The following is a 19,766-nucleotide window of genomic DNA, read 5'->3' as shown; positions in this document are numbered from 1 at the left end:
TTTTATTTAGAGTGACGATGACTAAAGAGTCTCACTCTGTATCCTTAAACACACATCTCTTTAGTTCCTGTTCAGTGACATTAGCCCCAGAGAATGAATACAAAGAACGAATTCCATGTTTAGATGAAAAGACATGATTCAGTCCATAATTCATCTTTGCTTTTTATTATATAGCAGCACCTTTGGCTAAAGGCAAGACATTCAGGAAGTTAGGCCTATAAATGTCATCTCTTTCACTCTTAGATGTAAACAGATTAAGCGCAATATTATTGTTACCCATGTTTTATTTAGCAGTGGCCTTTGCAGACCTGTCTTCATGACAAATGTTTGGAATCTGTGGGATGCTTCCTACTAATCGTGTTAAGACCAGAGTCCCTGTATTGTTATGTAATAAAATTGAAATACTTTATGACTTGCTCAAGTACATTCCTGTTGTTATAGTCTGTTTCATCTAGTTTGTTGAAAGAGTTCTACATTGATTTCTAAAATCAAACTAGGTCATACAACCATTTCTCTGCACATTTTAGAAAACTTTTTTCATTATTGACTGATGCTAGTCACTAAAACCTCATAAGATGTCATTCACAAAAAGAAGTCTAGTAGAATTGTGAGGGCTTAGTTATTTTCTTACTTTTCAGCCAAAGTGTTCAGGGCTCTATAGGCCAAGAGCATTTCTGACCCTGTGGGATCTATTTACAAGGAGTTCGACGTATGGGCAAGAGTTTATCGTCTGAGAGAATGATCTGTTGTTAATTGCATTTTTTGCTTCCATTTGTCATTCTTTTGGCGTTCTTAAATACCTTTGTTGTTCAAGAGTATATTTCCTAATTTATTTTCCTCTCAAGCAATAATATTGCCTGGAGTTTTTTGTAGTAGGCCACATAAGCACAGTGTAGCCACACCTCTGTTAACTAACTTCTCCTAAAATAAAATAGTGTTACTGTTTTGGATGATTCATTGATAGAAATAAGTGTGTGAACACAGACTTGTGCTGATCTACCTAACCCTTCCACTGAAGAGTATTGAATTTCACGCCATTATGCGTTGAGAAGTGGTAAATGTTGCTTTTCTAGATAGCAGTCGTAGATAACTACCTGGTATTCTGTAGATGAGCTAAAGATGGCAAATTCAATAGGGAAGGGAGGAAAGCCTAATGTTACAATTCGTCAAGATTTGAGTTTCTGTAGGGTTGTCAGATTTAGCAAATAAAAATATGAGATGCCCAGTTAAAATTGAATTTCAGATATACACTGAATATTTTTTGTATTAATATGTCATAAATATTGGGACATACTTATACTAAAACATTATTTGTCGTTTATCTGAAATATGAATTTGACTGGATATCCTGTATTTTATCTGACAAACCATGATGATGTAGTTCGGAGATAAAGCAACTTTTATAGAATGTGTTGAGAGGAGACCTCACCACAGGCTGTCATTACCTGATTTAAAGGATGTTAATTAAATATAGACCATGGTGGCTTGTATGGTCTCATTATTAGTTCGGTTTATTGATGCAACTCTAAGGCAGAGTTGAATGAATTCTAACTGTTGCATCCTCCCTTCGATTTGTTTCCAAAAGTTTGGAAATCTGATCATATCATCTCCCTACATAAAGTCTTACACACTTAGGATAAACTGCACCTTCCTTGCTCAGCACGATATAATTATGTGGCTTTCGTTTACCTTTGGCTTCCTTTTCCTTTGTTCTGCTGCTCCAGCTTTAAGCTGCAGTCATAGTGAATGTGGCTTCTCCCAACGGGACACGTTCTCCTTTTATCAGGGCTTTAGTCCTGCTGTTCTCTCACCTAGTCACCTTTGGAAAGTTCAGAGGTAGATCGTTTTCCAGGAAGCTTTTCCCGATCATCACGACCACCCCTGACCCCTTTTCTGGGCACTTTCTTATAGCACTTAGTATACCCTGTATGTGCTTGGATGCCTGGGAGGTGTTTGAGAGCAGGAACTGTTTTTATTCATGGATTGATATTTCTCATGCCTGGTACATGAGAGAGGCGTTTAACCAAATACTTGTCTACCTGATGAGTAAGGAGCATGTAAAGAGCTTCACAGACTGTCAAAGCATAAACAAATGTAGATCCTCGTGCATTCCAGAGCCCATGTTCTCCTGGGCAGTGCCTTAAACATAGTTTTTGATTGGTAATCATGATTCCAGTCTGGTGAGATGAGTCTTCTTTACCTGTGACCTAGCACTTGGTCTAGTTTTCTTATCTTAGCGTGGAGGCAGTGGAGCTGGATAGGGAGAAGTAGATAGGATGATCTGTTGCTTAAGCTGGGGCCCTGGATCTTTATGTGACTGTTTTATACACATATATATAGCTTTTTGAAAGTTTCAAAAATTTAATAACGGTAAAATTAGAGTTGTATGACAAATCTTTCTTAAATAGCCATTCTGCAGTTTCATAGCATTGATGTCAAGAGGCTGTTTTCATATTTCCAGCAAAAATCTCTGAATTTTATTTCCTTTTTCTGCCATTTCACACTATCCCACGCCTTCTTTTGGTTTGTTTTGTGATTTCGTTGTCCTCCATAAAGTACACGCTTAAATACGTGCTCCCAAAACACCCTGGTTAACAGTTTGCTGCCATTGATGGGAAGAGCACTGCAGTGTTGGGGGGATTGTTTTGCAGCAGGAACTCTTGCTGGTTCTCAGGTGTTTTTGGAGGTCAGTGAATAAACATTCTTTCCTGTGCGTATATATGAAGAGCTTGATTTTTCCCCCCTTATCCACAGGCAAGTGAAAGACCAGAATAAGAAGGTAGCAAACCTGAAGCACAAGGAGCAGGTGGAGAAGAAGAAAAGTGCGCAGATGCTGGAGGAGGCCCGGCGCAGGGAGGACACCCTCAGCGACAGCTCCCAGCAGCTGCAGGTGGGCAGGGGGCCGGGCCCTGGGCGAGCAGGTTCCCTCCCCGCTTGCACGTGGCTCACTCTCCATCCTCTTCTTCCTCTCTTTCTAACCCTGCCCGCTGCCTTCCTCTCAGACCAGCTGTTTAGCAGTAAAGGGATGGCCTTAAATAGAAAAGGCAAGTTTTATTCCACAGCTTTGTTTGGAGACCTCAGCAAAGAAGAAAGTCTGTCTCCTCAAGGGGATCCCGCCTCCTTGGTAAGTTCAGCGTCCGTGTGATGAGTGGGTCTGTTGAGCTTCAGGTGGTCAGTGTAGCGATGGGCCCTTTTCCTTCATTGAAGTGCGTTGCCGGTCTTGGTTTGTGCCTGGCTTCCTTCTTTGTTCCATCTTCCTTTCCTCTCTCCCCCCACCTTTCTTACCTTTTCCCCCCCTCCCTCTTTCTTTCCTTACTTTTAAAAAGTTTAGTTTAGAGAGTGTATTTCAGTCATACAGGATGTATTAAAACATACTTTTTTACTTCACTGGAGACATAATCGATGTTTGGACCTAATTATTCACAAGACTAAGTTAAACCAGACTCCGTAACAAGAGTAGCAGTGACCATGTAAGTGCCAGCTGTGTGCCCAGTGCTTGAAACCAGGGCCTGGTCGTTCACTGTTTCTAACCTTCACTAGTCCAGGGGGGCAGATGCGTTTTGCACATTTTACAGATGAGGAAATGGTCTCAGAAATACTGAATTACTTATACCTACATGCACACAGCTTTCGTAGTGGCTCGGCTGTGATTTTAACGGAGACTCCCTGGATCTCTCGCCTGTCTGAATGAAAGTTTAAGTTTAGAGAATGCCATAGACGTGGTGGAAATCTCTAAAACTCCTGCCAAGACTGCTAGCCACTGCCAGGTTGTTTTTCTCTCGTTATAGTTTCTAATTGGTATGATAGTGTTTATGCCACATTGCATAGCCACAGAAATCTTTACTGGAGAGATTTGGAGGAGTTATCTGTTACGTAGAAACCATTTTTAGGCTTTATAACAAATTCATTTCTGACCTGAAAACCTGACTTTTTAATTCCGTTTTTCATTCCTCTTGTATATAACTTTGATTATAAAATACATACTCTATAGAAACAGTATAAATTTCCTCAAATACACCAACTTTTGAAAAAGCATCATACCAGTTTTCCCTCACCCTTGCCAATAACAGTTGATACTATAAGTTGTCTTCCTCCGTTTTTATTTTTTAGTGCCAATCTGATGGGTGGAAAATATTTAATTTTTGTTTTAATTTATATTTCTCTGATTACCAGTAAGGAAGAGTATTTTTTCATGTCTTACGTTTTCATTTGTTTATTAATGTACTTAAGTCTATCTCTGTCTTCCATGGTGGCTTTTTCCCTGTAGATTTTTTGCTTAGTTTATCCCCATTTTGAGAACATATAAATATTTACCTATAAATATTTTTAAGTTGTTTTGGGCTTTCATTTTTAACCTTTACATCTTTATGGTTTATGAAATTGTTTAATAATTAGGCTGTTTCTAGGATTTCAGTTCAACCTGCTTTCTGGACTAGGATCACATTGTTTTTAATTATAGAGAATATTTATTTGTTTTATAAGACAAGCCCTTCTTTATGGCAGCGCCTTACCCGTTTCATCTGCCTCATCCCCCACCCCCGCCAGGTAATGGTTTCTGCTACCAGTCTGTCTTTGTAAACCGAAGCGTGCCCTTCTAATCTTCTCTCAGGTGTTACAGTAACACCAAAAGTGCTTTCATAGGTCATCTCTTGTTTCCTCTTTATATAACCTGACAGATAAGTGAATCAGATTATTTGTTTATATATTACATATAGACAAAACGAATTTAGAGTGGATGAGTGACTTTTCCAAGGTGTCTCAGTAAGTGACAGATATTCAAGTTATGAAAAATGATAGCTGATGGCCATATGCAAGATACACATGGATGCACTTCATTCAGATATGTAAGAAGAGCACTGGACTACAAGCGGGACACTTTGCATCTGATCTCAGCTCTTTTACTCACTAGCTCTGCTACTTGTTTCTTAACTGTGTCATTGCAAATGACAACCCAGTGGTGGTGAGTATCCCTAGGACCCTATTGTGATCTCTAAATATGAGTCCCCACTGAAAGACACTAGGGATTCTTGGAGAAATGGCTAATGGTAGAATCCATGGGGGAGTACGGGAGTAGAAAAGCAATTGTTTGAGGATTTGTATTTTTAAAAGTTCTCATTACCTGAATTTGTTTTTGTTTTAAATTTCTGAATGTACATATGGGTCCATTACTGATGTTTTCATGAAATAGGTGAAGTGAAGGGAAGGAATTATTGTAGTATTTCCAGTATGGGCATAATAGTAATTCAAGGATTAAAAAATATTTTTTATCATGTTAAAAAGAAATGCTTTATAACTAATGTTTTGAACTTTGATGAGTAATGAATATTTAATCTTTATCAGATGCCACCTTGGCTCCCAAAGATTAATTATGCTTATCATGTTAATAAACACACAGTGTATTTTCATTTATTTGTGAAGAGTAAAGCTTGGTTTAAACTAGAAGGTTCGTTTTTGCCTTTCGTTATTCAGTGACTACCAGTTATGGTGTTAAGTTCATTGGTGACCTCACTCTTACTGGTTACAGTTTGTCAGAAAGCAGTGGTATTACTTTTTCATTTAACTTTCTTTATTCTGAAGAATAATATACATTTTAAAAAGTACATAAAGCACACACACACACACACTCACATGCACAGTGTGAATAATACATGTAAAGTGATTGTCTCAAGGAATTGGAATACTGCTGGCATCCCAGAAATCATTTATGTATTCCTTCCCAATCATCATTTCTTCCCTTCCTTCATTATTGTGACTTTTATTGTTCTTTGCTTTTCTTTACAACCTGTGTATATATTTTTAAAAAGTATAGATTCGTTTTACATATTTTTGCTTTACGTAAATAGAGTGATCATATTTATTCTTCTGTGGCTTCTTTTGTTCAACATCATGTGTGAGGCTTATCCTTGATAGTTGTGCATAGCATTTGCACATTCGTTGTCCTTGCTCTTCTGTGTGTTTTTTCTTTAATTCAAAATTCCGTGTTTTAGTTTGAAAGTGTTCTGAAAAGGTATCTTCATTTTGTTCTAATTTTCCATTTTTAAAAATACTTCAGGTGGAAATAAAAGTATTTCTTTTTGGCATAAAGTGAGTTTCGAGATAAGTTGTTACTTTGTTCTTGGCTCAACGTATTAAAAGTGTCCTGAAGAGACTAAAGAGATACCTTACATATGAAATGAAAATGCTACCTGAGAATAGAGGGAATCGCGGGATCTCACAGGCTCTAAGCACTGCTGCTGTTTAGCATGGCCTTAGTTGTGAAGGCACTCGACTGCATCCTGTTTGTACTTTCGTGATTTGAACAGTTATTACTATGATCTACATTAACTAGTCTCAAACTTTTTGGTTTTAGAAGCCCTTTTGTGCTCTTAATAATTTGTAAAGTCCCCAGAGCAATTTTTTTATGTGGGTTGTAATTCTCATATACATATGCAGGTGCTCACTGCCCCAGCTCTCCCATATCTCGACGTATCTAAAGACACATCTCCAACAGTGTAAAGATACATATACAGCTGACCCTTGAACAGCACAGTTTTGAACTCGAGGACCCACTTATACCCCGACAGTTTTCCGTAGTAAATACTACAGTACCACATGGTCTGTGGTTTGAAGCCACGGGTGCAGAGGAACCTCATATGCGGAGGGCTGACTGTAATTATACTCAAATTAAGCCCCGTGTTGTTCACAGGTCAGGTACGCAAGGTTATTTGCAGTATTGTACTAATTGCAAAGTATTGCAGACAACGTAATTGCTTATAGATAGGAGAGCGCTTGAATCCACTGTGGTGCATCCGCATTGGAGACTGGCAGCTCCAAAAAGGAATGAGGGAGATCTCTAACGAACTGATGTGGAGTGATTTCCAGGACATCTTGTCAAGCCGCGGCGGGGGGGTACACGAAAGACTGTCTGTAGTATGCTGCTCATTATGAGAGAACACACATATATCTGATCCTTTTTGCCAAAGAAAACAGGAACAGTAAGCTAGAGACCAGTTATCTAAGGGAGTGGTTGGGAGGGGATTAGTAGAAAGAAGGGGAAGGGGATGGGGGTGGTAGGTTTGAGCAGAAAGTGACACTTCTCTTCACCCTTCCCAAAAACTAGATAAAACCAGTCAAGGTGTGGGGTTGGGGGAACCCCAGAAGGAGTACAAACCCTAACAGATGAAATCCAGTTTTATAAATGAGTAACATAACTGCCCTCCAAGGGGTGGGGAAGAAGGGAACGGACCTAAGGAGGTTTGGAAGCCATTTTCTTGAATACTGTGAAGCTAAAGACAGAAGAACTGTACATAAATGTTGTAATAATAAAGAAATATATTGTAGGTAATGAAGGCTGAGTCTTTTCATTATTCAAGGAAGAATAATGGAAAAGCACCTGGGGTGCTAGACTGGAATCAGAAATACTAGTAAGAACTCATGGTGTTCAATTTATATGCAGACGGGGAGGTACAGAGATGCTGATGTGTGTCTGCAGAATGCATAGCCTCATGCCCATCATGAGAAAATACCAGGCAAGTCCAAATTCTGGGACTTTTTACAAAATAACTGAGCAGTGTATTTAAAAATGTCAAGCCTTTGAAAGACAGGGAAAGACAGGCTGAACACTGTTTTAGATGGATTGGAGGACACTTAGAAGAAATGTCAACTAAATAACTAAATGAAATGTGGGATCCTGGGTTAAATCCTGGAACAGATAAAGGACATTAGGGAAAAACTGATGAAATTAGAATAAGATCTTTTTTTTTTTTTTTTAATGCGGTATGCGGGCCTCTCACTGTTGTGGCCTCTCCCGTTGCAGAGCACAGGCTCAGTGGCCATGGCTCACGGGCCCAGCTGCTCCGCGGCATGTGGGATCTTCCCAGACCGGGGCACGAACCCGCGTCCCCTGCATCGGCAGGCGGACCCTCAACCACTGCGCCACCAGGGAAGCCCAGAATAAGATCTTTAGTTTGGTTAATAATATTGTGCCAGTCTGAATTTCCTAGTTTTGATCATTGTGCTGTGGTTATGTAAACTCTTTACAGGAGGCTAGGTGAGGAGTGTATGGGAACTCTGTACTATTTTTGCAACTTTTCTGTATGTCTGTAAATAGTTCAGAATTAAAATTTTATTAAAAATAGTCATTGACTCTATGTTTCCTCAGCACTTATAATCACCCACTTCACTTTCCCATCTCCTTTAAACAAGTGAGTTATGAATTTCAGAAACATCTTACCACCAAACGTAATGATACAAGATAGATATCTTGGGCTTTTTTCATATACCATTTCTAAATTTGCAGTGCAGATATTACTGTGTTCTCCATATTGTTTGACATCCTAAAGCTGTCATTTAATTTAGAATTAGTTTAGCAAGTTGACTATTCCAAAGATTTGACCCAAATCTTAAAGCCATGATGATATCGATAATAAACCGTTATTATCAGAGTTGATATGTCTTGACAAGTCTCTATCCCTCCAAGATGTTAGGTTTAATTTTGCTCATTTTCTTTAGACATACTTGACGTCTTGCATTTATTCAATATACATTTATTGAATGCTCTCTAAGTGTAGAACTCTGTTGCTAAACTTTGGTTGTGCAGTTACGAAGAGGCATGTTCCCTACCCTCTGGAGCATATTGTCTCATGGAGGAGAGTGTAATGATAAAACTAAGTGGACAAGTAAGTAGAAATTATGGTAAGTGCTGTAAGGAAATAAACCGGGCACGTGAAAGATAGTGGGGGAGGGAACAATGGTGGGCAGCAAATTTAGGTAGAGCCATCAGAGATGTCCCTTCTGAGGGTATGACATGAAGATGAGGTCTTAAAAAGCAAAGCAGAGGAAACAGTGTTTAAAGTGGAGGGAATCCCTAAGGTAAGAAAAACCTTACCTTAGGTTGTTCGAGGACCAGAGTGTGGTGAGTGAGGCAGAACACAGGCACCCGTGTGTGTTAGTAACGCTGGACCTTGTAGGCCATGTATGAAGTTTAAATTTTATAAGTAGCGAAACACCTTAAGTAAAGATGGACAGGATTTGATTTGCATTTTGAGAGTACTGGTTTTTTTTGCAGTATTTGGACAACGGATTAGAATGGGATAAGAGTGGTTATGAAGAAAGTGTATGTCAGTAAATATGTCTTGCACACCTGCTTTGTGTAAATAGTGATGATGAAAACGTCCCTCTCCAAAGGAGCTCAGATCGTAGTAGGAGGCCCTGTAGTAATAACGAAGGTGAGAGGCGATGGTAGAGCTTTTTGGAGGCTCAGAAGAGAAAAAAGAGGAGAGGGTGGATTTGAGATTTGTTACAGTTAGGTAGAACAGGCCAGAATTTCTCGTGGGTTGGAATGTGGGCACTAAAGGAGAGGAAGGAAGGGGCATGGCTGCTAGGTTTCCTGGCACGGGGAACAGGGTGTGGGGCGATGCTCAGTGATGAGATGGGCAAACCCTGAGGGTGAGTTCAACAGGTTTCCAGGGAAAGGGAACAAGTCCATTTTCAACATGTGACTGTATGAGAGATATCCTGATGAAGATGTCAAGCCAGCAGTTGGAAATGTAGATTTGAAGTTTAGAGAAGTCTGGTATAGTTAAATTAATTTTGGAGACTTGCGCTTAAATATCATATTTTAACCCATAAGAATCAGATACCGTCTAGAGATAAAATATTGACAGAAGAAAATGTAGTTAGAGCTGAACCCTTAGGATCCTCACCGTTGAGAGCTGGGACAGACTCGGAGAGGGTGGTGCTCGGAAGGAAGCTAAAATGAAGAGGCCAGTTGAAGCGGGAGAGAAAAAGAGTATAGCATCACTGAAGGCAGGAGAGGATTGTTAATGCTGCTGAGAGGCTGAGAAAGAGGACAGCATCCGTGTGTGGTCTGATCCAGTGTATCCAGGATGGTCAAGAGAGAAAGTACCCAGCGATCCCCCTGGCCTGGGGAAAGGGGTGCCTCACATTCTGCCCTGTTGACCTTGGGCATAGTAGATGATCCCACCTCAATCCAGGTACTTGCCTTGCCAGTATTTCTGTCACACGCTCACCAAAATTCACTGCCCCTCGCAAGATCCTTGGAATATCTTAGGTATATGTGTGACTGTTCTAAGACATTGCTATACAATGGGTATTTAAAGAGTTTCTGCCACGGTCCTTGCATACTAACATTTAAACTATTTTACAATTCCAGTTGATATTCACAAATAAAGGGCATGAATGATAAAAGCAATGAGGCACAGATTGGTGACAGGCCTTTCCTACTATCATGTTTTTCCTACTATCATGTTTTTCGATGATAGCGGCTCTTCTGTTGACAGTCTGCGTCGAATCTTGCCAGGCTTTCTGTTTCCACTACTCAAGAGCTTAGCTCTGTATTAGTTACATTTAGATCTGAGTTGTTTCATTTACATTTTCTGTAAGCCATGTTCCACTGCAGTTGGCTACGTCAGATTTCAGAATAATCCGTGGTTATCCTCAGTAAACATTTATTGAGTGCCCGTTGTGGAATTGTCATTGCGCTGAGTGCTGTGAGGATATAGAGATAAATAAGAATTTTTTTCCCCCTTTGAACATTAGATATGCTTATTAAAACTTTTTTTTTGTGCTGGATATGTGAAAAGATGTGCTGTGGTGGAATTCATAAGTAATTGCTGTGTGAAGAGCTGGAATTAGGTAAATCCCAGCAACAAGAGCCTCCCAAATAAGCGTTATATGGAAGCATAATCTTAGCTGATTTGACTGATGGTCATTTTGGGATTAGAAAAGCTTTGTACTGAAAGCCTACCCATCCTTTAAGGTTCAGGTCAAATGTTCCCTCCCTTGTAAAGCCTGCATAAATCCTTGCAGTGGGAATTAATCACACTCCATGTTGCAGTTCCATTACAGCTTGTTTCTGCTTTGATTTCAAGGCTTCTTTTCTTACCTTGTATTATATGCTGTTAGTTTGTGTGTTGTTTCCCCGTATATTTGAGTTTGGGAACCCTGTCTTGGTACTTTGCCCATTGTTGGTTCTCTATAAAATTGTTTATTGATGTCAGTTGCATCAGTAGATGTCAAGACCTCTCATTCACAAGCATCTTAGCCTGCCCTTGGGAGCTTCCTGTCAACCGAATCCTTTAAGAATTTCTAGCCTCATTTTTAGGTGAGATACTCACTAGCATAGCTACTCTATTCTATACAACCTGATAGTGTTGGTGTTCCTTAAGCATAGTTTCTTGGTTTTCTAACTTATGCTCTTCTACTCATGCAGTCTTCTTCCTGTGGATGTCCAGCTTTACTGCCTGAAGATTCTGGCTTAAAATTAACTTTTGTTGATGAACTCTACCCTGTTCTTGTTATTGTCTCATCTGTTGTTCCTCAGCCTGTATGTTTAATTATATTTTATTGTTTTATATTTTTCAATACATTGTTTTAGAATTGTTCCTGTGTGATTTAATCATTCTTCTCCGTCCCCACCCCCCGACTAATTTATATCTGCCTTAGGTTAAGGGCTGTTTTTAAAATTTCTTTTTAGCCTTTCTTAATCTTTTACAGAGGCAGCTGTTCATTAATTACAGCTACAATTATTGTTATAAGTAATAAAAATTTAGTTACAAATTTTAAAAATTTTGTATAATGATATTATATTTAGCACCCTAATATTCTTTAAAATTTCACAGGTTACCCTCTAAGGGCCTCGCATATTTTAACAAAGGAAATGCCATCTTCCCTTGGTTCAGGATGTCTACCTTTCATATTTTTATTCTTTCAGCAGTGACACTTTGTCTTTTGACAGAACTGCAGGTTCTAATACGGCAAAGCAGACTGAACTGGGGGTAGTGGCTCATATCAGTAGTGGTTTGGTGCTTTGTTTTTATGACAAAGATAAGTATCTGAATTTAACCTTGAGAGAGAGGACTGTCAGGGAGATTAATGGGACTGCTGAAAGAACATTGTGAGCCAGCTCTCCTGAGACCAATGACTATTAAGAATAAAGTTCAAAGAAAGTGAAAACAATAGAAATAGAGATAGGAGAATGCAGCTTTACATGTATTTAGGCATATTCTCCTCTTAGATGCAGAATCAGTGAAACATTTGTGTTTTTCTTTACAGTTGTATTTTATTTGCTCTACCTACAAAAATTTGTTTTCTTCCATTTTGGTAAGAGATTTTTTTTTTCTTTCTTTCTGAAATGAAGACCACTTATCCTTGCTTTTTATTGACCATGGGGATAATGGTTTAAGATAACCTTTTAAAAAATTGATTATCTGACATCCTTCCAGAAATAGTATGTGATGTGTCACATGCAAGATACCTCTGATGTATTAATGTTCTTCTTGTTTTTGTAAAAATAAATTTTGGTTTCTTCTTAACAGACCTTCTTGACCTATTTAAAGATTTAATTCTATATCCTTTGTTCCCTTTGGATTAGTTTTTTTCTTAGGGCTTTTTCTATCTGGAATATGAGCATAAGTGGGTTTTTATGGAGTTCTCAACAAATATTAAATGGAGTTAGGGATTATATAGGAAAGTGTACATACAAATCAGCATCTGTTTTTACAACCCTGTGGATAGTTGCTGAAATTAACTTGAAAATTGTGTTTTCCTGCAGGTAAAGTACCTACTTATATTGTTGGCACATGTGCAAATTTTTAAAGCTTTTAGCTCAAACTGTGCCACTTCTTACCATTTAGGAAAAAAGCAAAACAAGTCTCAAAATGACTTTAAGAAATTCTGCCACGTTTGAAATGTCCTCAGTAGACATGTTTTCCTCTGGACAAAATTCAGTTCCATTTGATAGCCAATGAAATTTACTGAAAGAATGTCTATTGATAGTATGATTGTGTAGCCTACTAAGCTATTTCCTGCAGTTAAGTTTAGCCCTCTTCTATGGGAACTTTTAATCACATCATTTGAGCTTATTTCAGGAATGCTCCCCATAAATCAGTAAGTGGTTAAAGTTACATTTGTCATGAAATTTCTCACAAGTACTAGGGTCTCACTTCAGTGAAACATATGGTTTAATCCTTTCCTTTGTGTTATTGTGGAAACTCCTCCTTTACATTTGGAAAGTTGAATCTCCAAAGAGATTCCTTTTATTTTTAAGAGAGAGCAGAAACAGGTGTATATATAGCACCTTTGCCAAGACCTCAAAGGCAAGAGAGACAGCCTCTTATGGACCACATCAGTTGTTTATTATATTACGTAAAAGACTGTCTTTGGGGTTTTGGGGGAAGACTTTGAAAATTTGTGCTTTTTCTTTTTAATAAGCATTAGTGATCAGAGGAGACGTGTCCTACGATTAGGTAAACCCCATGTCCTTGCCTGAACTTCTGTTACCAGCTACCAGAATTTTCAAGATGAGCACCTGGCCAATCTATGTGGGATATTTGTACTCGGTGCTCCATAAAAGTTATTTATATAAAGCATTATTTTATATGTATATGTTTCCATTTCCTTAATGAAATGCATCTGCTTTTGTTTTGACTTTGATTTTTAACAGTTTGAACTGTGGGAGATACTTGAGGGACTTTAAAGGGAACAGGGGGAGAAAATATCTTTACATTTGAACCCAAAGCATTTCCTTAAACCAAAAAGTGGTTGGTGTGTAACCAAATTCTGTCTCTGTGTTAGGCTAGCTTTCTTTTCTTAAAATTGACTTCATCAATGCATCTGGCTTCAACTTTCTCCCCCCACTAAGCATCTGAGCAGTTGGTAATTGAATTCTGACCTGTTGAATGATTTTAATGAACTCTTCCACATGTGTATTTATGTTTGGGGGATGGGGAGGAGGTATAGCAGTGGGGTTGAGGGTGATGGAGAAGGAAGCATGGTCTCTTCACAGTAAGGAGAATGGATAGCAGTTAACATTAATATCTTTCAGAGCATGTTAAACTCTCTGGTAAGTGGTGTTTACCCCAGAGGAAGTGGCTCTTAATGTTAAGCTGAGGGAATGACCTCCACTGGCAGGGCCAGGGCAGGGGGATGAGTGGACGTGGGGGGCTGTTCCCTCAGATATTCATGAAATCTGCAGTGACCTTCCTTCTGCTGCTGAGAAAAGCTTAATGAGATTTGTCCGTATCAAGTGATTTCTTTTTATGTTACTGTATAGTGAGCCTTGTTTTTTCTTTTAATTTTGAGGGAGCTGTTTGAAGAGAACAAAACATTAATTTCTGATTGCTCTTGTTCCTTGTTTCCTCTTGCCTTTGCTTTCCTTAGTGAACGTTTGATCTGAAGGCAAGGCAGTGGGGAGTAGAGTCTTACAGCTGGTTTATAGCTGATGTTGACAGAGCTGATGTCAAGAAGTAAAGTTCAGAGGAGTGTTTTAGGGGAGTGGGATTATGGGATTTGCTAAAGGGTCTGGTCCAGTCTTCTTCAGTTGCCTAAGTTACAGCTGTCACAGCTTTTGCCCTAATCTCGTTTGAGTATAGGAGGCTTCTTGTTTAAAGATATGAGAAATTCTTTGGTAGCTTCCCCTTTCCTCTCGTTCTCCCTCTACCATGCCCCCAGAACTAGTCACAAAAACCACCTGCGTTGAACCCTTTCCTCTGTGAATGAAGTGGTCTCATTGGACCCCAGCTAATAAGTAGAGTTGGCGGAAAGATTAGACTTAATTATCATCAAAATCCATGAGGGATCAGGAGTTTATAGAGGGCTTTACTCAGTGGGAGCCAGCAAGACTCTGAATATTTCATTCTCATATTTTCTTAAAAAACTGGCTTAATTCCCCCCAAATGTGGAGGCTAAACATATTAATAAACCTCTGTTGTATAGATAGCTCTCCAAACATTGACCCAGGAGTTTGTTTTCAGTTGAACTGTGACTGACTGGCATGTTGTTGTGTGTTCTTAGGACTGAACTGTCATTGAATTCAGTTGGATTACTCTAATGTTTACCATAATCCCAAGAAAACATCTCTCCTTACAACTCAATCCAGTTGCAGACTTTCTTCTAAATAATTCCTGACAGAATGCATATTTTGTTGATCTCATATCCAATGATACGCTGATCCATAACCCAATTTTGTGATGTCTTCTGAATGTCTGCCTTTTACATTTTAGGTATGTTTGGATTTCATTTTAATTTGGTATCATTTGGGTTCCACTTTAATATAATCTCATAACAAAAGCTGTGTCTTTGTAGTAAAGGCTCTCTTATCCTAACAGTTATTTTTCTCTCAGAAGCAGTTCTGTTAATCACTGTTTTCATTCTTCATTGCTTCATTGATCATCCAGTTTTCTTGTACTGGAGCTATATCCTCGGGTACTATGAAAACCATCTTCCAAGATGGCCCCAGAGCATTCTTACCTCTTGGTATTTGTGGCCTTGTGCAGTCTTGTGGCAGGGTTAGTCTTTGTGCACAGGAGAAAGTGTCAGATGTGATGATATGTGACTTCTGAAGCTGGAACACAAGAGACATGGATGCCCTGCCTTGCTCTCCAGGGTCACCTGCTCTGAGGAATGCCAGGTGCCATGTGGAGAGGAGCAGAGGCCCCTTGCCAGTGGTCATCACCAACTCGCCAACCATGTAAGAGGAAGCAGAGGACTGAATCCTGGCAGACATCTCAGCTGTCCCCCAGTGAGAGAACCTGGAACCAGACTGTTAGGTTAAGCTGCTCTTGAGTTTCTGACCCACAGAAACTGTGTGAGACAAAAAATGTTCACTGTTCTTTTAAGCTGCTAAGTATTGAGGTAACATGTTAAATTGATATAATTAATAGCTAACATAGGCACTTTATATCCTAGGTACTAAAGTGATCTGCCACATGCCTGAACTTTTCTTTTTCCTTTCAATTCACAGTTTGGTTTTCTCTGTTGATAGAACAGTAAGTGCTATTTGAATTTCTGTTACTCATGTTATCACTGCAGTAATTTTCAGTCACTTGTTAGAGCTTTTGACAGTGTTTTCCGTAAGGATTCTCACCTAGTACCTCATATTTATGTGCTAACAGGCTATGAACTAAGAGAAGAGTTACGAATTTATGTAAAACATGGTGTGTTGTATAGCCTTTTATAGATGCATTTCGTATGTAAAAACTTGAGCGGTGTCCAGTAGAAATACAACGTGAGCACACGTATAATTTTGCACTTTCTAATAGCATCACAAAAAAAACTAAAAGGAAACAGATGACTTTAATAATGTACTTTACTTAATCCAGTATATCCAAAATATTGCCATTTCAATACATAATCAATGTGAAGATTATTAATGAACCATTTTACATTCCTTTTTTGGGGAGGCAGTAAGTCTTTAGAATTTATAGCACATCTTAGTCTGGACACATTTTAAGTGCTCATTGGCTACATGTGGCTAGTGGCTGTGTTGCATTGGACAAGACAAATGAGAAGTTACGATTTTATTCCAGGCTAGCTGCAAATCAATGATGCGTATGAACAACAGGAATGAAGTTCTCAAGCTTAACTTTAATCTCTATCTACATTTAGTTCCAGTAAGTCATCTTTCTGCTCTCTGGATGCCTCAGAGCCTTCGAGCCTGTGGAGTGTCCCAGGGATAGAAGGGATTAGGGAGCTCGGAGCTTCTGTGCAGATTTCTCCAGGATTACAGACTTGAGTGGTGTGGCTGCCTCATGATTTATGTTGAAGATGGGTGAATGTGGACTTTTTGAAAGAGAAAGTCTAGTTAAGGCTGTAAAGCACATTCAGGGCCTTAGGCTGTACTTGGTACAATCACTCTCAGAGCCACCAAGGAGTGCTCTCCGGGGGCTCAGCACATCCCTACTTCCTCGAGCCTGGGCCCGAGAGTGTACCGAGTCTGTTGTGTTTCACAGTTTCTGAAGTCCACCACTTTACCAAGTGACATTTTATTGCGTCACACATATTCAGAGAAGCTGGTGGTCACTGTCACTTCTGCTCAAAGTTAGGGCGGTGAACAGATGAGAGACTTTTCTCTTCAAACCAAAACGCACTGTTAAGTATAGTGTAGACGAGCAGCTTTATCACCAGAATTCTGTGTCAAACTCTATCACCGAAATCTACTCGCTACTGCTTTTATAGGGGTGCGTGTGTGTGTGTGCGTGTGTGTGTGTGTGCGTGTGTGTGTGTGTGTGTGTGTGCAACCATTTGCACAGAACAGGGGATGGGGGACAGTTTTGAAAGCTCTTGGCTGGGCGCCTCAGACCTCGGCTGTTGGGATGTTTAAGCGTTAGATACCTTCAGAATCTTTGGGTTAATAGCAGAACTTACGGCGACATTATCATTCCTTTAAAAAATGTTACCTAAAGACTGGAAAGGAATTTATCATCATCATTTTGACCCACTCATGCAAATTATTGGCATGAAGAAATTCACAGGACTGTTTAATAATTGTATTTTATTCAAGTCTAGTTGATTTACAATGTGTCAGTTTCTGCTGTACAACAGTGACTCAGTTATACATGTACATTCTCTTTCGTATTCTTTTCCATTATGGTTTATCAGAGGACATTGAATATAGTTCCCTGTGCTGTACATAGGAGCTTATTGTTTATCCATTCTGTGTATAATGGTTTGCATCTGCTCATCCCAAACTCCCCATCCCTCCATCTCCCGTCCCCCCACCGCCTTGGCAACCACAAGTCTGTTCCCTGTGTCTTCACAGGACTTTTGAAGAGAAAACTGAAGAGTACAGTGGCTTAAAATTCATACATGTTGTTTTCTTAAACTTTTATTCCTTTTTGCCGTTAGCACTGAGTTGTGACACATTTGTCCAGTCAGCTCTTCTCTTTCCATAATAAATAGTTAGTATGTTTAGAGTATCAGTATCTGAAATAGTCACCACATTTATAACTATTTCCAAAAATTCTCTATATTCTTATTAATTTACTTGGCAGTGTGCACTATTCTTTTAACATTTTTAATTTCATTTTTATTTTTTTCAGAACAATATATACTTATATTGTATACAAAGCAAGGCAGTACTGTACGGCTCATCTGCCTCGTTCTTGTCTAACCTTGATTCCTGCCCCTCGGAGATGACCACTTTCACCTCTTTGGGTTGTTTCTTCTGTTGTTTACTTCCACTTTTTTATCGTTATTTGATTATTTTTCTCATTTGGACATTAGTTATGTACTGAGTTCTTATCCTGAGTGGTGAGGAATTGGCTTTTTTACACAAGTCACCCCGCACTCTTCCCTCTCTGTCTTTCCAACATAATTATATCAAGTTTTGCATTATTGTGACCAAGGCACGTAGTGTATTATGACTTCCTTTCCTTTATTGGACTTGTAGTTTTTCCTGGTGGTGGTAATTGGTTTGTTTGTTTGTTTGATTAGTTATTTGTATACATATCACCAGTTTATTCCCAAATTCCTTTTTCCAACCATGACATTCCTCCCAATATTGTTACTGTTGTAAAATACATCATCCCTTATTAATTAACCTCAGGTAATCTCTACATGCACTTTTTTCTTGGAAACATCTTTCCTGGAGTTTTCTGTCCTCTACTCCAAACTGTACTTATTCTCCAGGCTGGTTGTCACCTCCACAGTTCCCTTCACCATGCATTTGAGACAGAGCACAGACCTGGTAGCTCTCTGAGGGTCTGTGATGTGAGGTAAAGTTTTTCAGACTTTGCATTCCACCCTCACATTAGATTGATAGTTTGGATGTAGAATTCTATATCAGAAGTCATCTTTCCCTCGGAGTTTTAAAGGCATCGCCTCAATCGTCTTCTAGTTTTCTGTGTTGCCATTAAAAATTCCACTGCCTTCCATTTTTTTATTCTTTATGGGTGATCATTTTTGCCCTTTCTAAACTTTTTAAGATCTTTTCTTTTTTCTAGTATTCTAAACGTTACAAAAAAGTACCCATGTTATAATCTAAGTGCAGAAAAATGTATTTAACCTTGAAGAAACAGTGAGGACAAGAAAGAATAATTATAAATATGACCTAGCAGTGTGGTTAGGGCTCCAATGTTTGTAGAACTAGAAGGTTCTATTTATTTCTGGCATTGGCTCAATATTTTATTAAATGAAATAGATTCAAGGTTTTGTTCAGTACAAAGGAAACTTCCTTGGTTTGCCTTAGCAGATATCTGTTAAGATTCCAAAAACAAAACTAGAGCCAAACTTTATTCACTGTATGGTTTCAGTAGTTGGACTTTGTTAAAGATGGTGGGGGGGTATTTGATTTGCTATCTTCATTTTTCTCGTTATTGCCCTGGTTTAATATGAGCTCCTTAGAGCAGATGGTCCCATACCTAGTTTTATACTGAGATGTAACATGACTTACAGTATCTCATAAAAATGATTCAACAGTCTCTTCTCCTTTTCTTTTTATTTGTGGTTTCACTTGGCTTCTGTTTTTCGTTTTCGTCATGGAGAAAGATTTTGCACGAGGCTTTGCCATTAGGTCCAGAAAACTTTTAAATAAATGACCTTGCACACACAGCTCATCTTGTAGACTCTGGTTTTAACACTGGTTTCAGGGAAACTTTCAGCATGACAAATTACTAATTATCCTCGCTCTAAAAAAAAGTTTTATTGATAAAGCCTCAAAGCTGTTTTTTGGCCCATGCAGAAGAGCAAGTAAACCTGTTTGCTTGAAATTGGGTTCCTGGGAATTTATTTGGAATAACCCTCATTTTAGGTTAGGTTACCAGAAGCCTCTCAGGAGATCTCCAGAAGACAGTTTAAGGGCGAAGGATGCAATAGGCTGGACATAAACATAACACTGAGCTATTCACAGCTAATTGATAACGGGAACCATTTGTGTTTCTATTTGCTTACAGGAATCTGTAATTCAGAATCCCCATGTTACTACAGATGTAGTCATTCATTAGAGGATTTGACAGGACTGCACAGATCATTGCATCCATTCCTTTCCA

The 19,766-nt window shown here is 38.9% G+C and overlaps 1 protein-coding gene across 17 annotated transcripts in view; it reads left to right on the top strand.

Annotated features, from left to right (window-relative positions):
* Window positions 1-19,766, top strand: part of ERC1 (ELKS/RAB6-interacting/CAST family member 1) — a 399,699-nt gene that overhangs the window by 168,620 nt on the left and 211,313 nt on the right. For all 17 annotated transcript variants that reach the window (XR_010947412.1, XM_067756042.1, XM_067756040.1 and 14 more), the window contains one exon: window positions 2,755-2,890. Coding sequence is in view for 16 of the 17 variants with exons in the window: in XM_067756042.1 (XP_067612143.1) it covers window positions 2,755-2,890 (136 nt within the window). In the remaining variant the exon portion in view is untranslated. The remainder of the gene's footprint in view (window positions 1-2,754; window positions 2,891-19,766) is intronic.

The sequence above is a fragment of the Pseudorca crassidens genome, chromosome 11, assembly GCF_039906515.1.
Source record: "Pseudorca crassidens isolate mPseCra1 chromosome 11, mPseCra1.hap1, whole genome shotgun sequence".
Lineage (NCBI taxonomy): Eukaryota > Metazoa > Chordata > Mammalia > Artiodactyla > Delphinidae > Pseudorca > Pseudorca crassidens.
The sequence above is the reverse complement of the archived record's forward strand: the minus strand, read 5'-3'. Positions and strand labels throughout refer to the sequence as shown.